General features: G+C 41.4%; 1 protein-coding gene across 1 annotated transcript; it reads left to right on the forward strand.

Moving 5' to 3' along the window:
- Positions 1-136: 136 nt before the first annotated feature.
- On the forward strand, positions 137-22,463 carry LOC131093524 (scaffold attachment factor B1-like). The gene is made up of 21 exons (XM_058040711.1): positions 137-457; positions 1,679-1,766; positions 2,717-2,781; positions 2,865-3,071; positions 5,068-5,127; positions 5,715-5,742; positions 6,643-7,147; positions 7,578-7,627; positions 10,468-10,568; positions 12,993-13,142; positions 13,238-13,314; positions 14,192-14,331; positions 14,615-14,706; positions 15,053-15,159; positions 16,945-17,238; positions 19,084-19,221; positions 19,683-19,725; positions 20,595-20,716; positions 21,581-21,693; positions 21,810-21,861; positions 22,099-22,463. Exons 1-21 carry the CDS (start codon positions 269-271, stop codon positions 22,226-22,228), a joined length of 2,751 nt encoding a protein of 916 aa, XP_057896694.1. The 5' UTR covers positions 137-268; the 3' UTR covers positions 22,229-22,463.
- Positions 22,464-23,865: the final 1,402 nt, after the last annotated feature.

A 23,865-nucleotide genomic window follows, 5' to 3' on the forward strand; every position in this document is an offset into this window, starting at 1 on the left:
CCCCGGTCCCCTCTCCCGCGCATGCGCGAGAGCTCGCGAGCCGTCCTTGGACGCGGGCGACGCCTTTTGCGCCTGCGCGGGGCGATTCTCCCGCCAGGCCCCGCCCGCTCAGTCCCGCTCGCGCATGCGCACAGCGCGCTTTGTTTCCCCCTCCCCTCGGCGCGTCTCGCTCCCCACCATTTTGTGCCGTGATCTCCAGGTTCGCTGCTGGGTTGCGCTGTGTTCTCCTGCGCGTTCGGGCTCGAGGCCAAATATCGAAGGGGCCTTGATGGCGGAGAGTCAATCAGCGGCCGGACTGGGGGATTTCACATCCCTTGGTGGGGCCGCGGCTTTTGGCTCGGAACCTGAAACCCGGCGGCTGAGCGAGCTGCGAGTCATCGACCTGCGGGCTGAGCTCAAGCGGCGTAACCTGGACAGCGGCGGCAACAAGAGCGTCCTCATGGAGCGGCTCAGGAAGGTGAGGACGAAGCGCGGCGGGGGAAGCGGGGGGGGGGAGAGCGGCGTGCGGCCATCCGGGTCCTTTGTCTGTGGCGCTCTCGGCGCGTGCGCAGTCGGGTCCGGGACCCTGAGGAGAGCGGGGCCGGCGCTGAGGGCTGAGAAGAGCGGGTCCGGCGCTGAGGGGAGGGCGGCTCCGCTGCTGCTGCTGCGGGCACCCGCGGGGTGTTGTTGGCCTGTCCCCTTTGCTGCCTCCGCTGCCTTCGCGCTGTTTTGTGGCACCGCTCTGTGGTGTGGGCGCCTGTTCTCCATCGCTGCTCTGAGCGCGGCTCGGGTTGCGCTGAGTGCAATGTGAGATGGCCTCGGCCTGTCCGTCACCGCCTGACCCCGGTGTCCGCGCGTCCTTCCCCGCTTTACTCTCCGGTTGCCCCGACACACACACACGGGCCTCTTCCCCGTACCCATTCTCTGAGCCGTTCGCAGAATCGGTAAGCTGGGAAGGGATCGCACTGGGTCGTCTGCTCCAGCAGGATTTTGTCCTAGAACCCATGGTACAGGATTTCGTCTTGAGTATGTCCGGTGACAGAGACTGCACACCCTCCCTGGGCAATCTATTCCAGTGCATGCTTACTTGCACTGTAAAGAATTTTATGCTCCTATTGAGGTAGAACTTTCTGTGCATCAGTTTCTGCCCTGATGCTTGGCACCGCTACACTTGACCCTGTTCCATCTCTCTGACCTCTCTGGAATGTGTTCCCACAGACTTCCATGAGGCCAGAACAGCACACTCAGCCTTGGCTCTTTTAAGGGGTCTAACAAGCCTGCATATTAAAAAAAACCTCATTCTCCTGAGCTCCTGTGAGAGTCTCTCCCAGTTTTATACTGTTAATATGTTTATCTGCAGAGCAGGGAGCTTTGCTAAAGCTCCCCAGCTCTAGCTTGATTTGCCTGTGGGGATGTGTTACACCCTATTATTTAGCATTTCTGACAGGTGATACAGCTGCCTGGCTGTATGACCTGAGCTAGGGAGGGACACCAATGTTTCTCTTTAAAAAAATCCTAAAAAAATGCAGTTGTGGTTAAACCCTAGCAGGAAGCCAAGCACCACATAACTCTGTTATCAGCACAAACTCCAACCATAGCCCTCTGTCAGCTGCTGTGAAGGGAATTAACTGCCCCATCCAAAGCCATTACAAATGCACAGCAGCAAATCATACTGGATATCATCTGGTGTCTCCAACAGGCCATTGAGGAGGAAGGAGGAGATCCTGATGAAATTCCTGTGGCCTCAGAGCTGACCACAAAGAGAATGCCAAAAAGAACTAGCAAAGGTACAGTGTGTGGATACTTGCACTTCTGCTGTTTGCATGGTGCTAGAACTTGGCATACAAACTTGTTTTCTCCCGTTGAATTAGTTTAATTTGAAAAAAAAAAATTGCTTTTTACCTTGTGGGAATGGTGGAAACTCCATTTGTGGAATGGAGTGGGAAATGGTAAAACTCTCTTGCATTAATGAGCAATAACAACTTTAAACCTGTGTCTTATTAGGAAGTTTTAAAACTCAAAGATGAAACTGTAAATTGCAGGTGTTGCTGTATTTGTGACCATGAGTAGAATTGTGTCAAGTACAGAGCAAGCAGCTGCAGCATAAGCTTTATGGAAGCCTCTATAATTTGTAAACTTTAATTATATTTAACTATATATTGCTTCAAAATATTAAATGTTGCACATGCCATTTTACACGTGGTTTACTTGAGTTGCTGATAACTTGTTCTTAAAGTATTTTTTGATGAGAAACAGATTATTAAGCTGCTTTTTTTTAAGACAGAGAGGCTAAAAATAGAAAAAGAGCTGTTGTCTTTGAATAGCAGTATGAGATGGAGGTGACAGATGTGCATAAATGTAATTTGTATGTCCAAGATCTTGAAAGTGAACACTTAATTCTGAAATCCGTTTAATTAAGGGAGGTGTTTTCATAACAATCTTAAGGTGTTACTCTTAAATGGATTACCCCGAGGTTGTTGTGTCTTTTTAGGTATTGAAGTGTTGTGCAATGAGACTGTAGCTTTAGAAAAATACTGTAGCATTTAAAAACAAAATACTGCTGGTAGTTCATGCTGTGTGCTTTGTGGGGTGGCAAGGGGGCCTCAGTTACATCCATACAGACCCAGACTTTGAATCAGCTTTTTCAAGGATTACTTTTTGTAACAGATAATTCACAAAAGCTTAAACAAAGTACAAAATGTAGTGCTACATCTCACTGTAGTGCTGCTGTTTGTAGGAAGAAAGCCAGAAGAGGAAGGTGTGGAAGACAATGGTCTAGAAGAAAACTCCAGAGATGGGCAGGTAAGTGAATGATGATTGCACTTACTAAGAATGTGCATTGTGTGACCTGCAATAAACACACATTTACCCTTTTCTCTGGGTAGGAGGATATTGAAGCAAACCTGGACACCTTGCAGGACATTGACATGATGGATATCAGTGTGCTGGATGAAGCTGAGATAGATAACAGCAGTGCTGTGGACTGTGGGGAAGATTACAGTCCTGACAATATTCTCGATTCCCTGTCTGATAACAAAGATAATGTGGAAGCAGAAATGAAAGAGCTTCCTGATCAGCTGACAGAAAATGAGGTGAGTGAGGAGAGGTCTTTGTAATTTTTCAGAAGATATTTGATAGAGATATGGGCACATGAAGAAAGGATTTCAGTCCAGTAGAATACAGGACATGAATGTGGTCTGGATTCTATTTCCCATTCACAGCTCTCATGTCCTACTCTTACAAATGGTAAATATTCTTGAGGCTTGAAATGTTCTCAGTAGACAAATCACCATCTTCCTTACCTTGCAGCTTTGCTTGTTGTGAAAGGAGCCTGGAATTGAAAATGCTATATTAGTTTCTGTATTCCCTCTTCTGTCTGTATGTTATATGTGTTAAAGTGTATATGTGCATACAGCCAGCCATCCAGGTATTTATATATATATATATAGGGAGAGAGAAAAAGAAATTTTCAACTTGGGTAATTTGGATATTATTTCTGCAGAAATAATGCTCTGGTTTAAGGAAGCTGCTCTGTTTTCTCATACAGATTGATAAAAGAAGAACTTCTTATGTTACCCTGTTCTGATATTGTCACTTTGACTTGGTTTTGAGAGCAGTTTGCAATGTCATTTGCAGACAGACTGGATTATCCATGTGTCACATTCACTCCCCAAATATTATCCTTCTTGGATCCTTGTGGGTTTGTTTTAATTTATTTTAGGTTGTTCACTCATTACACAACATATTCTTTCTTTGGAGTCTGCATATCTGCTTCAACTTTTTATCATTTACCTTCTGTCACCTGAAAAAGGAGATTTTCTCCAAGCCTTTGTGTTTGATGGGTCTGTCAGTGCCTCAGGAAAGCCAAGACCCCCAAAATCAGCATCCTGTTCTGGGCACCCCTCACTGGGAGTGCCCTGGAGCAGAGAGTGGTTCCAGTGCCCTGGGGAGGTTGACACAGTCCAGACCCCTGTCCCAGCTCTCCTCAGCTGTTACTCACTGCAGGCACTGGTGGTGCCCTGAAGGACTCACACTGATCCCTTTATGGAATAACAGCATTAATATAATAAAAAAATTACAACAGGTAAAGGTTCCAGGATTGCTGGTGGTATCTGTCTGCAGAACAGCCCCCCATATTAACCAGCTTTAATTCCTTACAGAAGCTGGCTGGAGTTCATCATTCATCACACTTAGAGTACAATTCTTACCCACCAGACATCCCTAAAGGGGAAAAGACAGGTTCAGACTGTGGCAGTGGAGCCTTCCTTAACTTCTCCCCACTTCTAACTGACTTTTATACTATTTTTACATTCAGGTGGAGCTTGTGTGACTCTGATTTTACATCAGTGAGGGTGGGCACGCTTTGGAGGTGGGTGACACCAGTGTGACATCTGAGGTGACTCTTGGCACAGAGCTGGGTCAACAACAAGAAATCTTCTGTCTTTTCCTTTGGCTGAAAGCTGCTCTGAGGCTTAGCAGCTGCAATTTACCACTGAGTCTCCCCTCTTGCAGGGATTTCAGTGCCCCAACAGACCAAACAAACTCAAAGGCTCGGAGAGAATCTCCCCTTTCATGGGACTGAACACAGTGGCAACAGCATCCCCTTCACCTGAAATTAATTTTGTGATATTCTATAAATTAACTTCATGTAATGGATGAGTTTTAATTGCATCTTACCCTCCCCTCATTAAACAAAAAAAGATTTTTGGGGTATGTTTTCATTTTGGAAGAGTGTAAACCTAAGTCAGCTTAATTTTTAACTTTTTTTCATTTAGAAATTAAAGTTAAAAAGTGGGAAAGTGAAAAAAAAAAAACATGTTCAGTAACCACAGAAATGTGAGATAAGACCCTAAGAATAACTTTGAAATAGACAATGTCCTGTTGAAATTAAAATGAAAAGTAATTGGAGAAAGATATTTAGATATCAGGTATGTTCACACATTGCTCCTCATTTCTGGGTCACACTCTGAAGTAGCAATTGGGATTAAAATATTTCTGGTTTTCTTGAAAGGGAAAATTAAATACAGATGTATTCTCCTTAAGCTGCTTTTGGTAAGAAATACTTTCGTTCCTTTCTTACTCTTTTAGGAAGATTATGATGAAATTGAAAACAATTTAGAAGCCTCTTCAGATTTAATTGAAATGAAGGTAAACTGAAAATGTAGCTCTATTTCATGGCTGTATGTTGTAGTATTAATATTTACTGAGTTCTCATACTGCAAAAAACCAAAATTGACCATAATGAAAATGAAATTGTACCAGAATCCAAGACCTTGCTCAGCACAGTGTGTGAATTGAGGGTGCCCTGTGGTTTTTTCCTGCTTTTCAGTCAGCTCTCAAGATTTCCTTCACTTTCTGGCAGATAAAAAGGGTCTTGTACTGTTGATTTCTCTCTCCCATGACTTTATGAAGTAGTAGCTGGGTTTGTTTTTTACTCTGTAGTTGGAGTGGTGGTACATAAAGATACTCTATTGGTCTTTTTATAATTCAGATTTATTTTGGAGAATGCAGTTATGGCTTATATTTTATGTGACTTTAATGTGCCAGAAAAGAAAATATAAAATACTCCTTATATAAAATACTCCTTTCCAGTGGATGGTGAGAAAAAGAGCTAAATGTGATAAATGAATTTATTTAGTTTTCAATTTTGGGATTGAGTAGGGAATTGTTATTATTCTGTGTTAGAAAAGGCATTTTATAAAATCCTCATTCTGTGGTCTTTTTTTCCTAAACAGAAAATGGAGAAGCTACACTTGGAGCCAGGTACTGTTAAAAAAAAACATATTCCTGTCTTTTCAACTAATACTTTTTAAACCATTAACTATTAAAAAACCCAAGCAAACAAACATAATTTGCATTATTTTTATAATGGACAATCCAGATCATGCAGGGTCATAGAGATTGGAAACCCAATCATATCCCCAGATCTGTGAAGTGATGCTTGAAATACTTCCAGTGAAATGAAATGGTTTAAAAACCTGTTAAACTACATAAGTGGATTTAGAGAAGTTTAATCACAGTTATAAAAGCTAAATATTCTACTTGTAAACAGATCTTGTGATATTGCACACACCTTAACTCTGTAACTATGTAGAGAGCAGTGAAAGCAGTAAAAAGATATTGTAGGGCATTAAAGTTTAAAGATTAGTTACTGGATACAGAAGAAAGAAGAGAGTTTCTTCATGGAAATTTCATACAGATACTTTTCCCTTTCTGGACTGCAAACACACTCATGCACCATCAGAAGATGCCCAGTTCTCATGTTGGACTGTCTCTGCTAAAAGAATTTCACAGAAATTTAAAAATTGAACTCTCAGTGCCTTGATACGTTCAGTTAAGCATCTCGGACTCTGGAAGCTAACTAGAGAAGAAACAGAGCTGAACGATTTGCTGAAGAATATGAAGGCTGAGCCTGAAGTTTTTTGTTAAATCTGTGGGGGCATTTTTCTTGGCTGTTGAGGTGCTAGGGCTGATTTGTCAGGGTGTGAGAGAGCAGTTAGCGTGGTAGGCGTAACACTGTGTACACTAGGGTTTTCCAATCTCTGTGTAGCTTAGCAGTTCTCTTGGTGTTAGTGTGGCAGCCATGCCAGTTCCACATTTGTGATTTGCTGTATTTCCCTGGTGATTAAATCTTGTGCCATTCTATTCCTGTTAAATCCGTAGAAAATGAGAAAATACTCGACATTTTGGGGGAAACTTGTAAATCTGAGCTACTTAACGAAGAACAACCTCCCGAAGCGGAGCGGCCGCGTGCGCAGGAAGCCAGTAACGCGGGGCCAGGCAAGAGGCTGGCTGAGGAAGAGGACGCTCTCGCTGCCGCTCAGCTGGAGGAAGATGCTTTAGCTTTGGACAGCAAATCGGCCCAAGCTTTGGCAAGGAAGGAAGCAAAGCGTTTAGTGGTAGCAAAAGGGGAGACAAGTGAACAGAGCCCCGAGGAAGAGGCCCCGGACTCTGAAGGTGTAGTGGTAGAGACCCTAAGCGATCAGAGTAGCAAACGCTCCCAAGGCCTGGAAGCCTCTAGTGGGGAGGCAGCGGAGAAAGGCGCAGGTGCCGAAGCCAGAGATAGCAAAGAAGATGGCAAGAGAGCAGAAGACAAAGCTAATTCAGAGGAATCTTCCCCTGCCACTAAAGAGTCCTCAGCCAGTGAGGGCGGTGATCAGAAAAAGAGGTTTGTTTTTTCTCCGTTCTAGACCAGATGCTATCTTTTATCATTGGTCCTTAAGTGATGCGAATAAGCTGTTTCCTTCAATTGGCCTCCGAGACTGATGAAATTGTAGCCTATTCCTAAAGGTCTCTTTTATTTCTCCATGTGCTGATATTTTTTATTTTTTTTAAACGCAGTGGGTTTGATTTCTTTCCTTCCTCAACCTTCAAAGGTTGTTTTCCCAAATTAGTCTTATTTGTAATCATCTTCTTAATGTAAGTCTGTTTAAGAATCTGACTTCGTTATTTCTTGTCAGATTTCTTAAATCCAGTATACAAAGGTGTGTTTTCGTTTGCAACATATTTTCTGGTAGGTATTTAATTTTAGCTTTTTTCATAGTTTATATTTAGTCACTTTTCTTTCTGACTTGAATAATGTGGTGTTTTGTCTTTAGCCCTGTTGAGGAGGACAGAGATACAAAGATAATCTCAAAAGATGAGAAAGGTATGTTTGTTTTTAGATGTAGAACTTGAATGGTTGCTTGGATGGCTGCTTGGGCTGCTTGTCTTGGATGAGTTATTCAGTAGAAATTGGTTGCAATCAATGCAGCTGTTAAATAGCATAAATTCACCTCTTTCTGCATTTTCTTAGTAATGTCTAAATAAGTATTTTCCTTTTATGCAAACACTGTTGTGTTTGTATCTTGATTTTTAAAGGTCAATGTTAATACATGGCAATTATGTTTTTTTGGCACTGGAGATGCCCACTAACAGTTGTTAGGAACCTTTTGCAATTGTTTGCTTTACTATAGACTTGGAATTCTCTTTCCCATTTTCTGTTTTGCTGAAGTAATTTGAGATCCAGTATTCACATTTAAATGCCACAAATATTACAGCTTAATGTTGCCTTGAAATTATATTGGTTTTATTAAACTTCTGTCCACACAGATCCTATCTATGGTGCAAATAGGCATCATAAACAAGAAGAATATATTTTGATCAGTGACAGATACCTTCATACTTCTTGCTTTTAATAACCAAGCAGCTGAGTCTTTGCAGCACTGTTCTCTTACATGCTGCTGGCAGGACTTCAGCACTTTAAAATATGGAAGTTCCAGCAATTCCTATAAAAATCAAGAAGCTCATTGTGAGGAGGAATTGGATTGGTTTTAATTGGGTTTTACAACCCAGACTCACCTCCCTGTCAGCTGCTTTTTCCAGGATCCTGGGTTATGCCTGTTTGCACAAGCTGCTGGCCCTCCCTTGTTAGGGTCAATTTACCTCTTGTTTCCAGTCTGTAATCTCAAGTTCTCTTATTTCAGAATATTTCAAGGAGTTTTCTGTGCATGCTGTCCTTTACCTGAGGACTTGAGTGCATTATTTTTGTGAACTGAGAACACCCTTCCATGAGTTTGCTTTCAGAGCAGCCTTCAGGAATTTAGGTGTCTGAAACCACCTTGCTTCTGCATTCCTCTGTGCTCCACAATATTTGTTTTATTCATGTTCTGGCTTGATGAACAACAGTGAGAGGGAACTGCTTGAGTGTAACATTCTCCACAAAGTGACTGAGCCTGAAGGAACCTAAAATAGTATGTACAAGTCAGGTGTGACTCATCATTGCTATTTCCCACGTGTATGAAAGGGTTTTATTTAGGATGAAGAGTTTTCCATATTCCATGCAAGAATTCTGAAAACTGTCTTGTCAACAAGAGTGCAGAAAAATAAATTTATGAGCTTGCCCTGCTGGGTTTGGCTGTTGATGGATGCACATCTGAAAGATTTCTCCAGTGTTGATGGTTCACTCCCAATACCTGCATTGTTCTTGGTTCAAAGTTAAATATTTTCAAGTCCCAGTATTTCTTTGTCTTTAAAAAGTGCTCCTGCAATGGTTCTGCACTTTTAAGTCTTGTGGGAGGGCAAAACCTGACATTAAGACTGATCAATCTTTAATCAAAAAGGATTGATAGTTTTAAAAATCCTTTAAAAATGCATTGGTAAAATAGCAGAAAAAAAGAAAAATGAGCACTTCCTTCAGGATTCTGGTGCCAGAGTAACTACAGACAGTAATTTTTAAATTGTAGAAATGTGTGGAGTAAAAGCATCAAAGCCTTTGGCTCAGCTTTTTAAAATACCAGCACAATGCATCTCCCATGTGTTTGTGTGCATGCACTTCTGAGATGATAAATGATGGCACAAGTGTACTCACCTTTATACAAAAAAACCACCTCTTTTTGGGTATTTTGTAAGAGATTGATACAAATCACTGCATTCTTCCCTAGGAAACCTGTTTAAATATTAATTAATAAATATAAATTCTTAATATAAATTTAATATTAACTGTGTTCTCAGTTACTTGTGCTAGTGACTGAAATTATCAGGTTGTAGAAGATGGAAAGGCACCCAAATAAAATAACATTTTGGAAAGGTTCTGGGAAAAATGACTTCTGTAAAATTCCATTTATCACTAAAAAAAACCCAAAACAGAAATATAGAAACAGGGAGTTGGATTGAAACTCATTCACTGAGGCCTTGGAGCTGCCCAGACTGACAGAAGGACAGGACAGACATTTCAGAGGAGACTGGAAACAATCCTTGTGTGAGTGCTTCATGCAAACACTGAACCTTGGGCTGCAGTTCATCTTTAATCACTTCATGGTGGGTGTTCAGACTTGGCAAATTCATCAGCATTTATTAAATCACCTTTGTAGCTGAGCTGCAGAATTGGCCAGGGGTTTTCTGCAATTCTTGCATGGTTTAAGCAGGCCAGGTCTGATTTCCTAAATTCCTAGGCCAGGTCTTTCCTAAGGTCAGACTGAATCCCAGCTGAGGACCTGTGTGGGCAGAAAGAGAAATTCCCTTGGTTTCTTGGTGGTGACTATTTTTCTTTGAGGGGAATTCTGCATCAGCATTCCCTTGGAGTTAGGATAAAAATAAGATAAAAATTAGTTAATATAAAAAGACATGAGCACATGTGGGGTGCAGACACAGTTCCCACAACTCCTCTGTGTTCTGGAAATTACTTGGATTTATCCTGGCATGTTTTTAAGGGCCTCATTAATTCAGAGGTGCCCTAATCCAGTTGCTTTCCTGAAGAATGATATATAATATTTCTATATGAAAACTCATAGTTCCACCCAAATTTTTGCACTTTGTACTGCTCCTTACCTTCAGCAAAGCAAATCATGGGAGGAGAATATCACACAATGCATTTCTTGCTCTGTGATTTAAAAAAATTAAAAATTTGTGATCCTGCTCCGTTTTAATTCACGTAACAATTCAAGTAATTAATCCCAATAATTAGGATTTGGGGTATGTTTTGGTTTTTCTGTTTGTTTTCCCACCTAGGTCGCAGTGCTAGCAGTTCTGGTAGAAACTTTTGGGTGAGTGGATTGGCTTCCACCACCAGAGCTACAGATCTGAAGAATCTGTTTAGCAAATATGGGAAGGTAAGGAGTTATTTTTGTTGGTGTGTTTTTCTTTTGGTGTGTGGTTTGTTTGCACAAGTTTATTTGGAACTGTTAATAAAACTTCTAAAACTCTCATCACTGAAAGTACCCATGAAAAGATTCTAATGACCAAAAATACTGTGAGATATCAAGGAAAAATACACATGGAATGACTGGAGGTTTTTTATTCTGTTGCCCAGAATATATAAAATAAAATAAATATAAAATTCCATTTGAAATAGTCAGTAACTATACACACACTTCTGTGCTGCAGTGTGGTATTTTCACCTGAAAATTCTCAGGCAATTGAATGAAATGCTTATTAAAGATTTCCTTAGGAATAAGTAAAATATGCAGTAGATGTTGAGACAGAATTACTGGGGAATATCTTAGAAATTGCCTTAGTAACTTAAATTTTAATTTATCAGGAGTTGGCAGTTCCTTTGAAAAACTCTTGTTTGGGTAGTTTGGGATATGGGGACGTGTTTGGTTGTGCAGTTGCTGTTAAGGACAGACAAAATGTCAATATCAACTGGAAAATTGAAAGAGTTCAATAAAAAGCTGATATCAGAACCATCAGTGAGGATTTTTGTCAGACCTCTGAATCCTATTTACAGATTACTACCAGCAGATTGTAATAAAAGCAAATTGTGTGTGCTGGCAATCAACCATTGGATGTTTTACTGATAAAAATACTCTGGAACTTAAATATGATTTTACAAATAGGTTCAAAAATTGATTGGTTGTAGCACAGCTTGGAGTTTGAATGTCATGGGACTGGTAAAACCTTTTTAAAGCTCCTTGTAATGCTATAGTTGCATTGATTTGCTTAGAATTCCATCTGGTAACCTAAAATGTTGGTCATGGAGAAGTGCCACAAAACTTTAAATTTAATTAAAAGCTAAACAACAGCCAACCTAGCATTTGGCTCTGATAGATGTCATGGTACATTGAGTCATTTAAATAAAATATTGTTATTTTCTTTAGGGTGTTAACAGAGGCAGAGCTTCCTGGAAGTAGATGTACTTGTGCAATAAAGCAAATGCTCAGAAGTAGGTTCTTTATTCAGCTGTACTTTAAAACATCTCTCCTGAAATATGATTGATTTCTGTATTACAGAGTGAGCTGTCCTGAATATCTGAGCATATATAAACACCATTTGGGTGATTTTTCAAGCTCTAGTTTTTGGGGAAACTTCATGTTTCTTAAAGATTGCAGAAACATTGTTGATCTGCCTCAGCAGAAACACATAAACATTTTTTGGAGGGAAGGTGGCACTTAGCAGCTGAGCATTAATGTGGAAATCTGCTTAAAAATTTGTATTGTTATTTACTATTTTATACTAAAGCAAAATGATGTAAAGTTTAGATGCCTTTTAAATAAATTTTATTGTCACTTGTCACAAATTTTATTGACGATTTTATTGTCTTTCTCTGGACAAGAATTCAATCTATAGCTCCCACCTCTTGGTTCAGCTTTTGTAGCATTCCAGTGATTACAGAAGCATGGTTGGCTCCAAGCATTGCACCTTTATATTTGTTAACCTCCCAAAACCAGAACTTTCCTGCCTGGTAGTGGCCAGGAATTAAAAAAGCAGAAATGGAGCTTGTAGTTGGTGCTGTTTAACCTTGGAGACTTTGCACCAGGGAGAGTAATTTCATTTTTTTTAGGCACTTAGCAGCTGAGCATTAATGTGGAAATCTGCTTAAAAATTTGTATTGATATTTACTATTTCATACTAAAGCAAAGTGATGTTGTTGATGTAAAGTTAGATGTCTTTTAAAACAAATTTATTGCCACCTGGGAGGTCTTTCTCTGGAAAAGAATTCAGTCTATAGCTCCCACCTCTTGGTTCAGCTTTTGTAGCATTGAAGTGGTAACAGAAGCATGGTTGTCTCCAAGCATTGCATCCTTGTTAAGCAGAATCAAAATCAGAGTCTCAAAACAGGAACTTTCCTGCCTGGTAGTGGCCAGGAGTTAAAAAAGCAGAAGTGGAGTTTGCAGTTGGTGCTGTTTAACCTTGGGGACTTGTCCCAGGGAGAGTAATTCCAATTTTTGGGTACTTAGCAGCTGAGTATTAATGTGAAAATCTGCTTTAAAATATGTATTGATATTTACTGTTTTATACTAAAGCAATGTGATGTTATTAATGCAAGGTTAGATGCCTTTTAAAACAAATTTATTGTCAGCTAGGAGGTCTTTCCCTGGAAAAGAATTAAATTTTAGCTCCCACCTCTTGGTTCAGCTTTTGTAGCATTCCAGTGGTAACAGAAGCATGGTTGGCTCCAAGCAATGCAAAACCAGAACTTTCCTGCCTGGTTAGTGGCCAGGAATTAAAAAAGCAGAAATGGAGCTTGCAGTTGGTGCTGTTTAACCTTGGGGACCTGTCTCAGGGAGAATAATTCCATTTTTTTGTTTGGGAAGGTGGTGGGGGCCAAGGTGGTGACCAACGCTCGCAGTCCCGGCGCTCGCTGCTACGGCTTTGTCACCATGTCCACAGCTGAGGAGGCCACCAAGTGCATCACCCACCTGCACAAGACAGAGCTGCATGGCAAGATCATTTCTGTGGAAAAAGTGAGTACTGGGCCTCAGAGATGCTGAATTCCCAGCAGATTGTGCAAATGATCGAGGCCACATTCTCAGCTGATGATGTGCAAAATAAATTTCAGGCCAAAAATGAACCCGCTGGGAAGAAGACAAGTGAAAAAAAAGAGAGTGAAGCAAAGAGAGAAACAGTCAGTGAGAGGTACTGTGTTAAAAATTCTCCTACCAAAGGTGTTTTGCTTCAGTCTGTGTTGATGTCAGAGAAAAGTTAAATTACAGTAAGAATTTCTGTGGCAAAAATTGATAAAAGGAGTGCAGCTTTTACTACAAGACAGACTTGATGTTCAGTGCCTAAATTAAAATGTTCCTATTGTGTGCTTTAAAGTAGGCATTGGAAGGTTGCATTTTCAAGCACACCTTTAAATTTTAATTTTTAATTTAGCCATATTTGAGGTTTAGTAATGATTGTGGGGCTTTCATGTCTTAAATCTGTAGGAAAGAAATGAGAATTTTGATCTGTGTGTCACTATTTCCTCATTACCTCCTGTCTCACTGGAACAGGGTTTCCTCCAGGTCCCAGACAGTTAAAACAGAATTGTCCAAGATCTGTTCCCAGATCATGTTCCTCTTGAGCTCTGTGCTCTTCCTCTCTAGCATTGCTGAAAGAGGCCCTAAGAGAGTAAATTAAACACTGAGAACTTTGCCTTGAATTATCTTCTTGAGGCATAACTTCTGTTAAATGCTATTTGCTGAGAATTTTTTGCTATTATTTCACCCAGTTGCCTGACAATAAATGGTTCATTGTCATGTTGTGTAAGAAACTCTGGGTATTAAGCACAAAGTGGTGTGAATTTGTCCTCATGCTTCCAGTTGAGATTCTGAATCCTGGCCCAGTTTGTTGACTACTTGGATAGTCTGAATATCTTGTTTTATGGTGCAGGAAGTTGTGGGAGGAAATATTTGGAAATCTAATTATGATTGTTATCACATCAGAATTCTACTTTGTTGCTGGCATTTCCCTTGAATTTTTTTTTCTCTTAGTCTGTATTAATCTAATCTTTATCAATATCTATCCACAGACCTGGTGGTGCTAAAAGAGATGAGAAATCTGACCAAAAAGATGATTCTAAAAAAACAGAAGATAAAGATGAAAAGGAAAAAAAAGATAAAGATGACCAGAAGTCTGGTTCATCAGATCAGTCTAAAACTATTAAATCAGGTAATTGGGTTGTTGGTTTTTATACACATATGTTGATGTAGGAATATTTAATTGTAGGTAGTTCTTTCTAAAGATACTGGGATTGTTTCAGATACTTGGGTGGAAATCCAGGATGAGTAAGGGGAGATGTTTAACGTTAAAAGAGGTGCCTGGATTGGGTGGAGTGAAAAAATTGATTTTGAAGAGAGAGTTAAATGCCAATTTTCACATTTTAGAGAGCATGGTGTAGCAATGAATGGTGAAGGTCATAAAATTCCTTTCTTTCCACTTCTGATTTATTTAGGAAGTAAAGGAACAGAGAGAACAGTAGTCATGGATAAATCCAAAGGAGAACCTGTTATTAGTGTGAAAACCTCTACTACATCAAAGGACAGAGTAAGTGATGCTTCTGCATGGAAAACATTTTCCTTAGAAACAGATCCTGAATACTGCCAGGCTCTGTACAACCCACACTTGTCTTGCCAGTTTGTCCAATTAGAGTTTCTAAAACATGGTTTTAATTCATTAAATCCCTCTGATTTGGCTTGTACAGCACTCAAATCCTGCCAAACAAATGGGGCAAGGTATCACTGTATTAATACATCGTAATGATAAAAAATAACTTTTGGAAAAAAACCGTGACCAAGCTTTGAGATGTGAACTGTACAAATGGAAACAGAGCTCAGAGGATTGTTTGTGGTGGTTTTCCTTTAATAAATTGAAGTTTCTCTTTTAAATACAGAGTGTTAAGAGCCAGGACCGCAAATCAGAGAGCAGAGAGAGACAAGGGATTGTCCCCTTTGACAAAATCAAAGCACAGAGGAAAATGAGGGAGGCAGAGCAGCGCCGGTAAGAGCAGCACTGACATTGTGTGGGGGTTTATCCCTAAAATAGATACAATTTTCACTTCTAATCAAATGAAACAAAGAAAAATGCCTTCAGTTTCTTTTCCTCACTTGTAATTTTGTTCTATTTTTATCAGTATCTATGGAACTTAATTTAGTTATTTAATTATTTTTGATGGGGCTTTTTCTTTGTTTTCATATTCTTAATAGGTTTCATAATGTTTAAAGGTGATAGTTTCCATCCTTCAAATTCCTTGTTAGAACTGTGACCTGGATTCCATGTTCTCCACACATTACAAAACTTCTATTTCTCACCTAAAAGTAGTCAGATTGAAGAGGAGGAAAATGGTTTTGTTATATTTATTGAGGAGGAAAAAGTTTCTCCCTCCTAGTTAAATTCATGAGCTTTAACTCAGGAATCATTTTCCACCATACCATCCTGCCTTCCTTCACAAAAATAAAATACTCTTCACAAATACTTTATTTCAATGTAAGAAATTAACTGTGAGCATTTGAATTCAGACTCTTGTGACCATATAGAAATATTTTGTGGGTATTTGAATTCAGATTCTTCTGACCATACAGAAGTATTTGTGGGCATTTGGGTTCAGATTCTCCTGATCCATAGAAGTATTTGTGAGCATTTGGACTTAGATTCTCCTGACCATATAGAAATATTTTGTGGGTATTTGAATTCAGATTCTCCTGACCATATAGCAGTATTTTTGGGCATTTGGATTCAGATTGTCCTGATCCTATAGAAGTGTTTGTGTGCATTTAGATTCAAATTCTCCTGATCCATAGAAGTCTTTGTAGGCATTTGGATTCAGATTCTCCTGACCATATAGAAATATTTGTGAGCATTTGGATTCAGATTCTCCTGATCCACAGAAGTATTTGTGAGCATTTAGATTCAGATTCTCCTGGCTATATAGCAGTATTTTTGGCATTTGGGTTTAGATTCTCCTGACCATATAGAGTATTCCCCCCTGGGGATGGGTTTTGTAGGAGTCATTTGATCAGTCTCTAAATAAATTTGTGTACATTGTATCTTCCCTCCACGTGTGTTAATTTCAAGGGGATGATGCAAGTTTGCAGCCACTGTAATTTTAATTTTTAGCACTCTTTTGACTTCCTTTCTTTGCTGAATATTGGAATAAGGCTCCCAGTATTACCAGTTAGATTGTGCCTGGGCCAGTCTGACCCTTGCTGCTGGGCCAAAGGCAGCAACTGCGGTGTGTCACCCCAGAGATACCTTGGCTTGCTGGAGATTGCAGCTGGGCACTGAACAAATCCAGGCTTGTTAGGAACCCCGTTTACCTCAGGAGGAAGATTTCAGGCGATGGTGAAGAGAAAAAGGAGAGGATTCTGCTGGAGGGTTTAATGTCCAGAGGTTTATTCCATGGTTACAGAGGTCTGAACGTGAGGAGCTGCTCCAACAGAATCCCCCCACATGGTCTCATTCACCTTTTAAGCTCAGGGACAGGGGGAGGGGAGGTACAGGTGAGCCACCAACCAGGTGAGAGGGGCAGGGTCTCAGGGGAAGATGACACCCAGTCAGGCCAATGACCCCCAGGCCTGAGGGGCATCCTTTGAACTTGACCAACCACACAACTGCCTTGCTGGAATGTTCAGCCTGATGGACAGGACTCACTCAGCATGGGGGCAAGGGGGAAGGGAGAGAGGTATAGGCACACCTGGGGAAGTGACCTGGAAGTCCAAAATGGGACATTACAGCACACCACAACACTGAAGCATTGCCTGTGTCACTTCTGTCTCTGCTCCACAGCACCCGCGAGCGCCGGGAGCGGCAGCAGCACCTCCAGACCATCCGCGAGCGCGAGGAGAGGGAGAGGCTGGAGATCGCTCGGGAGAGGCTGGAGATCGAACGGCAGCGCCTGGAGCGGGAACGGATGGAGAGGGAGAGGCTGGAGAGGGAGAGGATGCACATCGAGCACGAGAGGAGGCGGGAGCAGGACCGGATCCAGCGCGAGAGGGAGGAGCTGCGGCGGCAGCACGAGCAGCTGCGCTACGAGCAGGAGCGGAGATCCGCCATGAGGAGACCCTATGACATAGATGGCAGGTGAATGTGCTGCTCTCACTGCTACTGAGGGAACCCGAGCCAGCCCCAAGACAGTGAACAGCAGGGGTATTGGAATACGGCTCCCAATATTACCAGTTAGATTGTGCCTGGGCCAGTCTGACCCTTGCTGCTGAGCCTAAGGCAGCAACTGCGGTGTGTCACCCCAGAGATACCTTGGCTTGCTAGAGGTTGCAGCTGGGCACTGAACAAGTCCAGGCTTGTTAGGAACCCCGTTTACCTCAGGAGGAAGATTTCAGGCAATGGTGAAGAGAAAAAGGAGAGGATTCTGCTGGAGGGTTTAATGTCCAGAGGTTTATTCCATGGTTACAGAGGTCTGAACGTGAGCAACTGCTCCAACAGAATCCCCCCGCATGGCTCGATTCACCTTTTAAGCTCAGGGACAGGGGGAGGGGAGGTACAGGTGAGCACCAACCAGGTGAGAGGGGCAGGGTCTCAGGGGAAGATGACACCCAGAAAGGCCAATGACCCCTGGGCCTGAGGGGCATCCTTTGAACTTAACCAACCACACGATGCCTTGCTGGAATGTTCAGCCTGATTGACAGGACTCACTCAGCATGGGGACAAGGGGGAAGGGAGAGAGGTATAGGCACACCTGGGGGAATGACCTGGAAGTCCAAAATGGGACATTACAGCACACTACAACACAGGGGAGACACTCTCTCATGCCCCCAAGGGTACCAAAGGCAGCCAGGCTGATCACCTGCAGCACAAGAGACACTGGAAAAACGGAGAAGATGAAGGGGTCTACTCTTAGCAGGGGTTAATCCAAGGTTTATTCTAGGAGCTCTGGAGGAGCCCCTGCACCTCAGGGGGCTCCTGCTGAGAGCCCCGGGAGAGGTGCCAAGGTTACATTTAAAGGGAGATGGAAACCTAAAATAGATAACATTTTATTAACCCTAATAAAGGATGAATACTGGGAAATGGACATTTAGGTCAGTTTATGGGGGTTGACCCCTGGCCTCTGGCTGATCACTCAACATCCTGGACCAAAACTTCTAGATGGAGAGGATGGGATGCTGAGTGATTGACACAGAGCCAGGGTGGGGATTTGGGGATGATCTCAGCAAAGGGAAGGGATTACACAGGTAAAGGGGGTACAGTCTGGGGTAAACCATTTGGGAAAGATACAGGGATACAAAAATAAAATTATTACAAAGTATAAAACACACTACAACTGGTAAAGCCACCAAATCCTCATGATGCCAGTGGGAAATGGCACTGCCAGATTCTGTCTCATCTGCACAGACTGGAAAAAGCCATACAAGTGCTCTCAGCAATTTTTGGTTGCATTGAGATGGTTGTGTTTAATAGCCCAGGTTTTTTGACACCCTTTTGAAGCTAATTTCCCTTTTTTGAGTTTGGAAGGAGGAACAATATCAAAAGGCATTTATTGAATATCAAAGATACCCTTGTGGCAGGGAGAAGTGACACATCTGACTCCATTGATATCAGAAGGCTAATTAATGACTTTATTATACTACATTTCACTACATCTAGACTGAATCTGCACAAGCACTCAACTGCACCAAATCTCATGACTTCCAGCCAACAGTCCAAACACACACACCTGGATTCATGAATCCAAACACACCAGAATCCATTACCAATTCCCTTCAGGTAAACTCTCTTCCACAATACATTCCACTTGTGCACAACAAGAGGAGCAGCAATTGAGATAAGAATTGTTTTTTCTTTCTCTGAGGTTCCTCGCTGCGATTCCCAGAAAATATCCTTGGGAAGTTGTGCCTTGCTTTTCTCTGTGGGGAGAAATGCAGCCACAGGAATTTATTCTGTGAGCTGAAATGAGTCTGTTCTTTGTTTCAGGAGGGATGATCCATACTGGACAGAGGCAAAACGAATGGCCATGAATGACAGGTACCACTCAGACTTCAGCCGCCAGGATCGCTTCCATGACTTCGATCACAGGGACCGTGGCCGTTACCAGGAGCACTCAATAGACAGGTTGGTGTCTCACCTCTGCTGCTGCCTGACAGCAAAATACAAATATGTATTTCATGTCACATTTTGCTTCTATACTTAGTTTGCATTTTATTTTTCAAATGGCTGTGGAATTTCTCTTCTAAAACCATGAAAAGATCTGTACTGTGCCATGAGTTAAAGCTTCTCCCAGGCTTGGTCAGAGTTTTTTTCTAATCTGTTTCACACATTCATAGGATTCTGAAAAATAGTATTGTACGCACCTAGAATTTTAACAAGAAGTTTTGGTTTATACATTAGGACTAACTCTGTTTCCCAGAAATCCAAAATGTGGCATGTTTTCCATATTTGCTGTTTATGCCTTTTGTGGATAATATGGCACGATGTGAGAGCAGGATTTTTCATCTATGTTGTTAAATAAATGGATTTTTATAGATTGCTGTGGGTTTTACTATCACAGTCTGATTCTAATTGTCTGTTTTTAGGAGAGATGGATCCAGAACAATTATGGGAGATCGGGATGGACAAGTGAGTTGCTTTTATAGAGCTACAGAAATATCTTTACATCTTATAACCTGCTTTTGTATAGTGAAAGCATAGAAAGTTTTATAGAGCTACAGAAATATCTTTACATCTTATAACCTGGTTTTCTATAGTGTGTGTGTGTCAGATTACATTTCAGTAGTTGAGAATTACATTATATCTACCAAAATATGTTGGAGTAATCAGATTGTTTTCAATAAGATTAAATTAAATTTGAGTATTTGTTTATTATAAAAGATATCGTTATTCTGATAGAAATCAAAGCAAGTGAGTTGTGTCAAAATACACTATTCCAAAAGATTGCTTAGAAGAGGCAAAGGTACAAAGCAAATTCACTCTATAGGGTTACATGGTTATAACTGAATTGTAGAGATGTTTGTGGTTGAGGGCTGGGGAAAAGACTTTCAGGGCTCATTCAAGCAGTGACAGGTGAATTTTATGGAGTCATAGAATCCTCAGTGGCCTTTACTGTGTGGTTTGGAGGGACCTGGGTAGGCTGGAGAGTTGGGCTGATGGGAATATCCTGGAGGTCAAGAGCAGGAAATGCAAAGTCCTGGGCTGATGTTCCCAATGTGCATCAATAACTGATGGGAGGGAGGATGTGGATAAGATGTAACAAGGTGCCACAAACTGGAACACAGTTCCATCTGAAGAGGCTTCCAGTCCCCTTTAACTGGGAGCTCTGGAGCAGGCTGCATGGAGAGCCTGTGATATCTCTAGCTGGGGAGATCTTCAAAACCCCCTGGGAAAGCCTGGAGCTGGCTGACCCTGAGCAGCTGTCAGGAGGTCCCTCCCCTCCCAGATGAGGGTGAGATGGAGCAGTTGCAGGTGTGTGACAGCTCTGTCCCTTCCAGCACTACCCAGACGAGCGCCACGGAGGCCCCGACCGGCACTCGCGGGACTCGCGGGAGAGCTGGGGCAGCTACGGCTCCGACAGGAGGATGAGTGAGAGCAGAGGGATCCCCCCACAGTCACGGTTAGTGCTGCCAACACCTCTTCAAAGCTCTTCTCCTGCACCTAAGGAGTGTTCCCACATGTCAAAGTTTTTGGAAGATGGTATTTTTTTTTTTTCCAGCTTTCACCAAAGGTGTGTTGGATGGACTGCAGATATTTGATGGCTTGTGCATCTAAACATGCGCTCGCCTGATCTTTTTAATAACTTCACATCTTAAAGTCATAATGCTTTCCATTAATTTTTGTCATGGTGTTCACAGGGGTCTTAGGATGAGGGAAGAGATGAGAATGTTGACTCCATGTTTCAAAAGGCTTGATTTATTATTTTATGATATATATTATATTAAAACTATACTAAAAGAATAGAAGAAAGGATTTCATCAGAAGGCTGCTAAGAATAGAAAAGGAAAGAATAACAAAGGTTTGTGACTCGGACTCTGTGTCTGAGCCAGCTGACTGTGATTGGCCAATAACTAGAAACAACCACATGAGACCAATCACAGATGCACCTGTTGCATTCCACAGCAGCAGATAACCATTGTTTACATTTTGTTCCTGAGGCCTCTCAGCTTCTCAGGAGGAAAAATCCTAAAAAAGGAATTTTTCATAAAATGAGTCTGTGACAAATTTTAACTAGCATTCCTATAAACCTTGCTAATTTCAGGATAGTGGTTCTCCCCCAATATCTTTTTTACTCATTGTCTTAGTTGGTTCGAGCAGAAAAATTTTTCTGAGATTTTACTTAAAAGATAACAATGTAAATATTATAAGATTCACATGAGCCTTGATACAACATTTGTGTAAGTTTGTGACTTAGATTCAAACATAAAAACTCTTCCATGTGCTCTGGCTCGTGTGACAAGATGGGAATTTCCTGTGTTCACAGGGATGGACGTGACTGGGGAGATCACAGTCGGAAGTTTGAGGGGCACCAAGATCGTTCCTGGCAGAGCAGCGTGGATGGAGGGATGATAGGACGGGATCATGAGAGATGGCAAGGTATGGCTCTGCACAGCTCCTTAGCTGTGCTGTGTGAAAAAGAAAATTCAGACATTATCCTTGAAGTTTTTAAAACTCTTGCTGTGGATATAAAGGGATTGTTTGAACTTTTTTAGGTGGCGGTAGAGGCAGACCTGGCCATGTGATGCATCGTGGAGGCATGTCAGGGTAAGAACTATAAAAGGAGCAAAGTGTTTGTTTTCCTGTTAAGGGACATTTCTTCTATTTAAATTGACAAAGGGAGTATCAGTTATCTAATTTGTTACTTAAATATCAATGAATAAGTAAATATCCCCATGGTTTTTATGTAATGCAATTTATGGAAGAATGAAAACAAATAGAACACCCATTCTAGCAACCTGAGTACCAGCATGAGAATACTGAAATGTCTGAATCCCTTTGCAGGCGTGGCAGTTTCATGCAGGGTGGCAATCAGAGTCAGATCATGCACGGAGGAGGAATGCAAGGAGAAGGATTTGCTGGCCAGGAAAGGGCAAACAGACCGAATGATCCTCGGTTCAACCGTCGCTACTGACTGGGTTTGGTTTTTAATGCAAGGTGGCAAGTGAAACAAATCTGTTACCCCAGGGTTACCATTAATTGTAACTTATGGGCTACTGTAAGTGTAATTTTTTTTAAGCTGCTGCCATATTATGTCACTCAATCCAATGTGAACTCATTTGTTTTGTAAGGTGTTGTTCATATCCCATTTAAAAATGTTTGTTAATGAAGCATTCCATTTTCCATAAATAAACGCCAGTTTACAGTTACTTGCTTTGTTTCAGCAGTTCCTGTCAAACAGATTTCTTCAGCTTAACATTGTTTCAAAGATGAAGTGTCAAAATGCCTTAGAGGTGTCCCTTTGCACTTCCAGAAATAGTGAAATATTGTGTTTTACCACAGCTGTCAGTTACCAACCCATGAGAGAACGTTTGTGGATCACAGCTGCCAAAGTTTGATGCCCTGCCACTGCAAAATTGCCACAGGAGCTTGTAGGGCAAGGAGTGAAGAATTCTTTTCATCTGGTGTCATGTGCAATATAATGTCTGAAAAAGGAGTTAAATTCTGTGATAGCAGCACAATTTCTGTCAGAGACAGCCCAGAGGTGTTTTTATTTAGCTTCTGATAGATCAGGGTAGTCCAAAACTCCACCAATATTATAATTTCACCTAGCAGTCCATAATTTTCTTAGAAGCAGCCACTGGCTGTGCTTTGGCATAATTTTATGTTAAGGAACTGACATAATCAAGATTGGTGCAAATGATCTCTTGCTTTATCATATCCATGTTGTAGTTTGTCTTTATGCAGACATCTCTGCAGCAACATGACCTTAGCCTTACCCTAAAATGGCTTTTATGACCCAAGAAGAAAAAAACTGCTGTTACTTTCATTTGTAGGGTCACTGGGGTTTTTCCATCTTTAGAGAAGGGGTTTTTAATGAGTTGCATGAAGATTTTTTTTCATTCATCAATGGAAAAAGCACGATGATAAAGCTGTGGAGAGCAATCATCAAAGGGCATAGAAGTGGTACAGAAGATCCTGAAAAGCATGGAGAACTCAAGTGCAGTATTCTGTTTGTACATGCTTTGCTCCAAGTGGTTCCATTTGGTTTGTAGCAAAGCCAGAGAGAGGAAAACTCTCCAGATGAATGTCAGGATTTCCTCAGAGAAGGGGGAACAGACCTGGAACCAAAGCTGTGCTGCTTCAGGAGCAGTGGACATTGCAAATTTAGAGAAGAAATGGGGCATTGATAGAGGTCATCTGGGTTCTGGGGTGCTGTGAAGCATCTGGCACCTGCAGGACACAACTCCAGGGTTTACTGAGCTTGAAGGATCTGCACCATCAGGTTTAAGAGCTGCTGATGGACCCATCCTTCAGGAATTAACTTAAGCACTTTTTAAAGCCATTTGCATCTCAGCCAAATCCTCTGAAATCTCTGGGCAGTTGGCTTCATCATTTATCTATTTGTTAAAAAAGGAAACAAAACTGCAAATCCTTCTTCATCCTCATGTTCTATATTTGCTTCCTGATTTGAGTAAGGACTCATCCTGCTGTTCCCTGTTCTGCAGCTGTGTTTTGGCACATTCTAAATTACAACAATCCTATCAAAGAGGGTTAAAAACACAGAAACAATTTGAAACTTTATTTTACAAGTGGTGTTCTCCTTATATT

Source organism: Melospiza georgiana, chromosome 26, assembly GCF_028018845.1.
Source record: "Melospiza georgiana isolate bMelGeo1 chromosome 26, bMelGeo1.pri, whole genome shotgun sequence".
In the NCBI taxonomy this organism is placed as follows: Eukaryota; Metazoa; Chordata; class Aves; order Passeriformes; family Passerellidae; genus Melospiza; species Melospiza georgiana.

Bases quoted from the DNA above. Each gene is read 5' to 3' on its own strand.
- LOC131093524 (XM_058040711.1), top strand. From the start codon at position 269: ATGGCGGAGAGTCAATCAGCGGCCGGACTGGGGGATTTCACATCCCTT. The intron at 5,743-6,642 runs GTACTGTTAAAA...TTAAATCCGTAG, and splicing joins GAAGCTACACTTGGAGCCAG to AAAATGAGAAAATACTCGAC. The intron at 20,717-21,580 runs GTTAGTGCTGCC...CTGTGTTCACAG, and splicing joins GGGATCCCCCCACAGTCACG to GGATGGACGTGACTGGGGAG.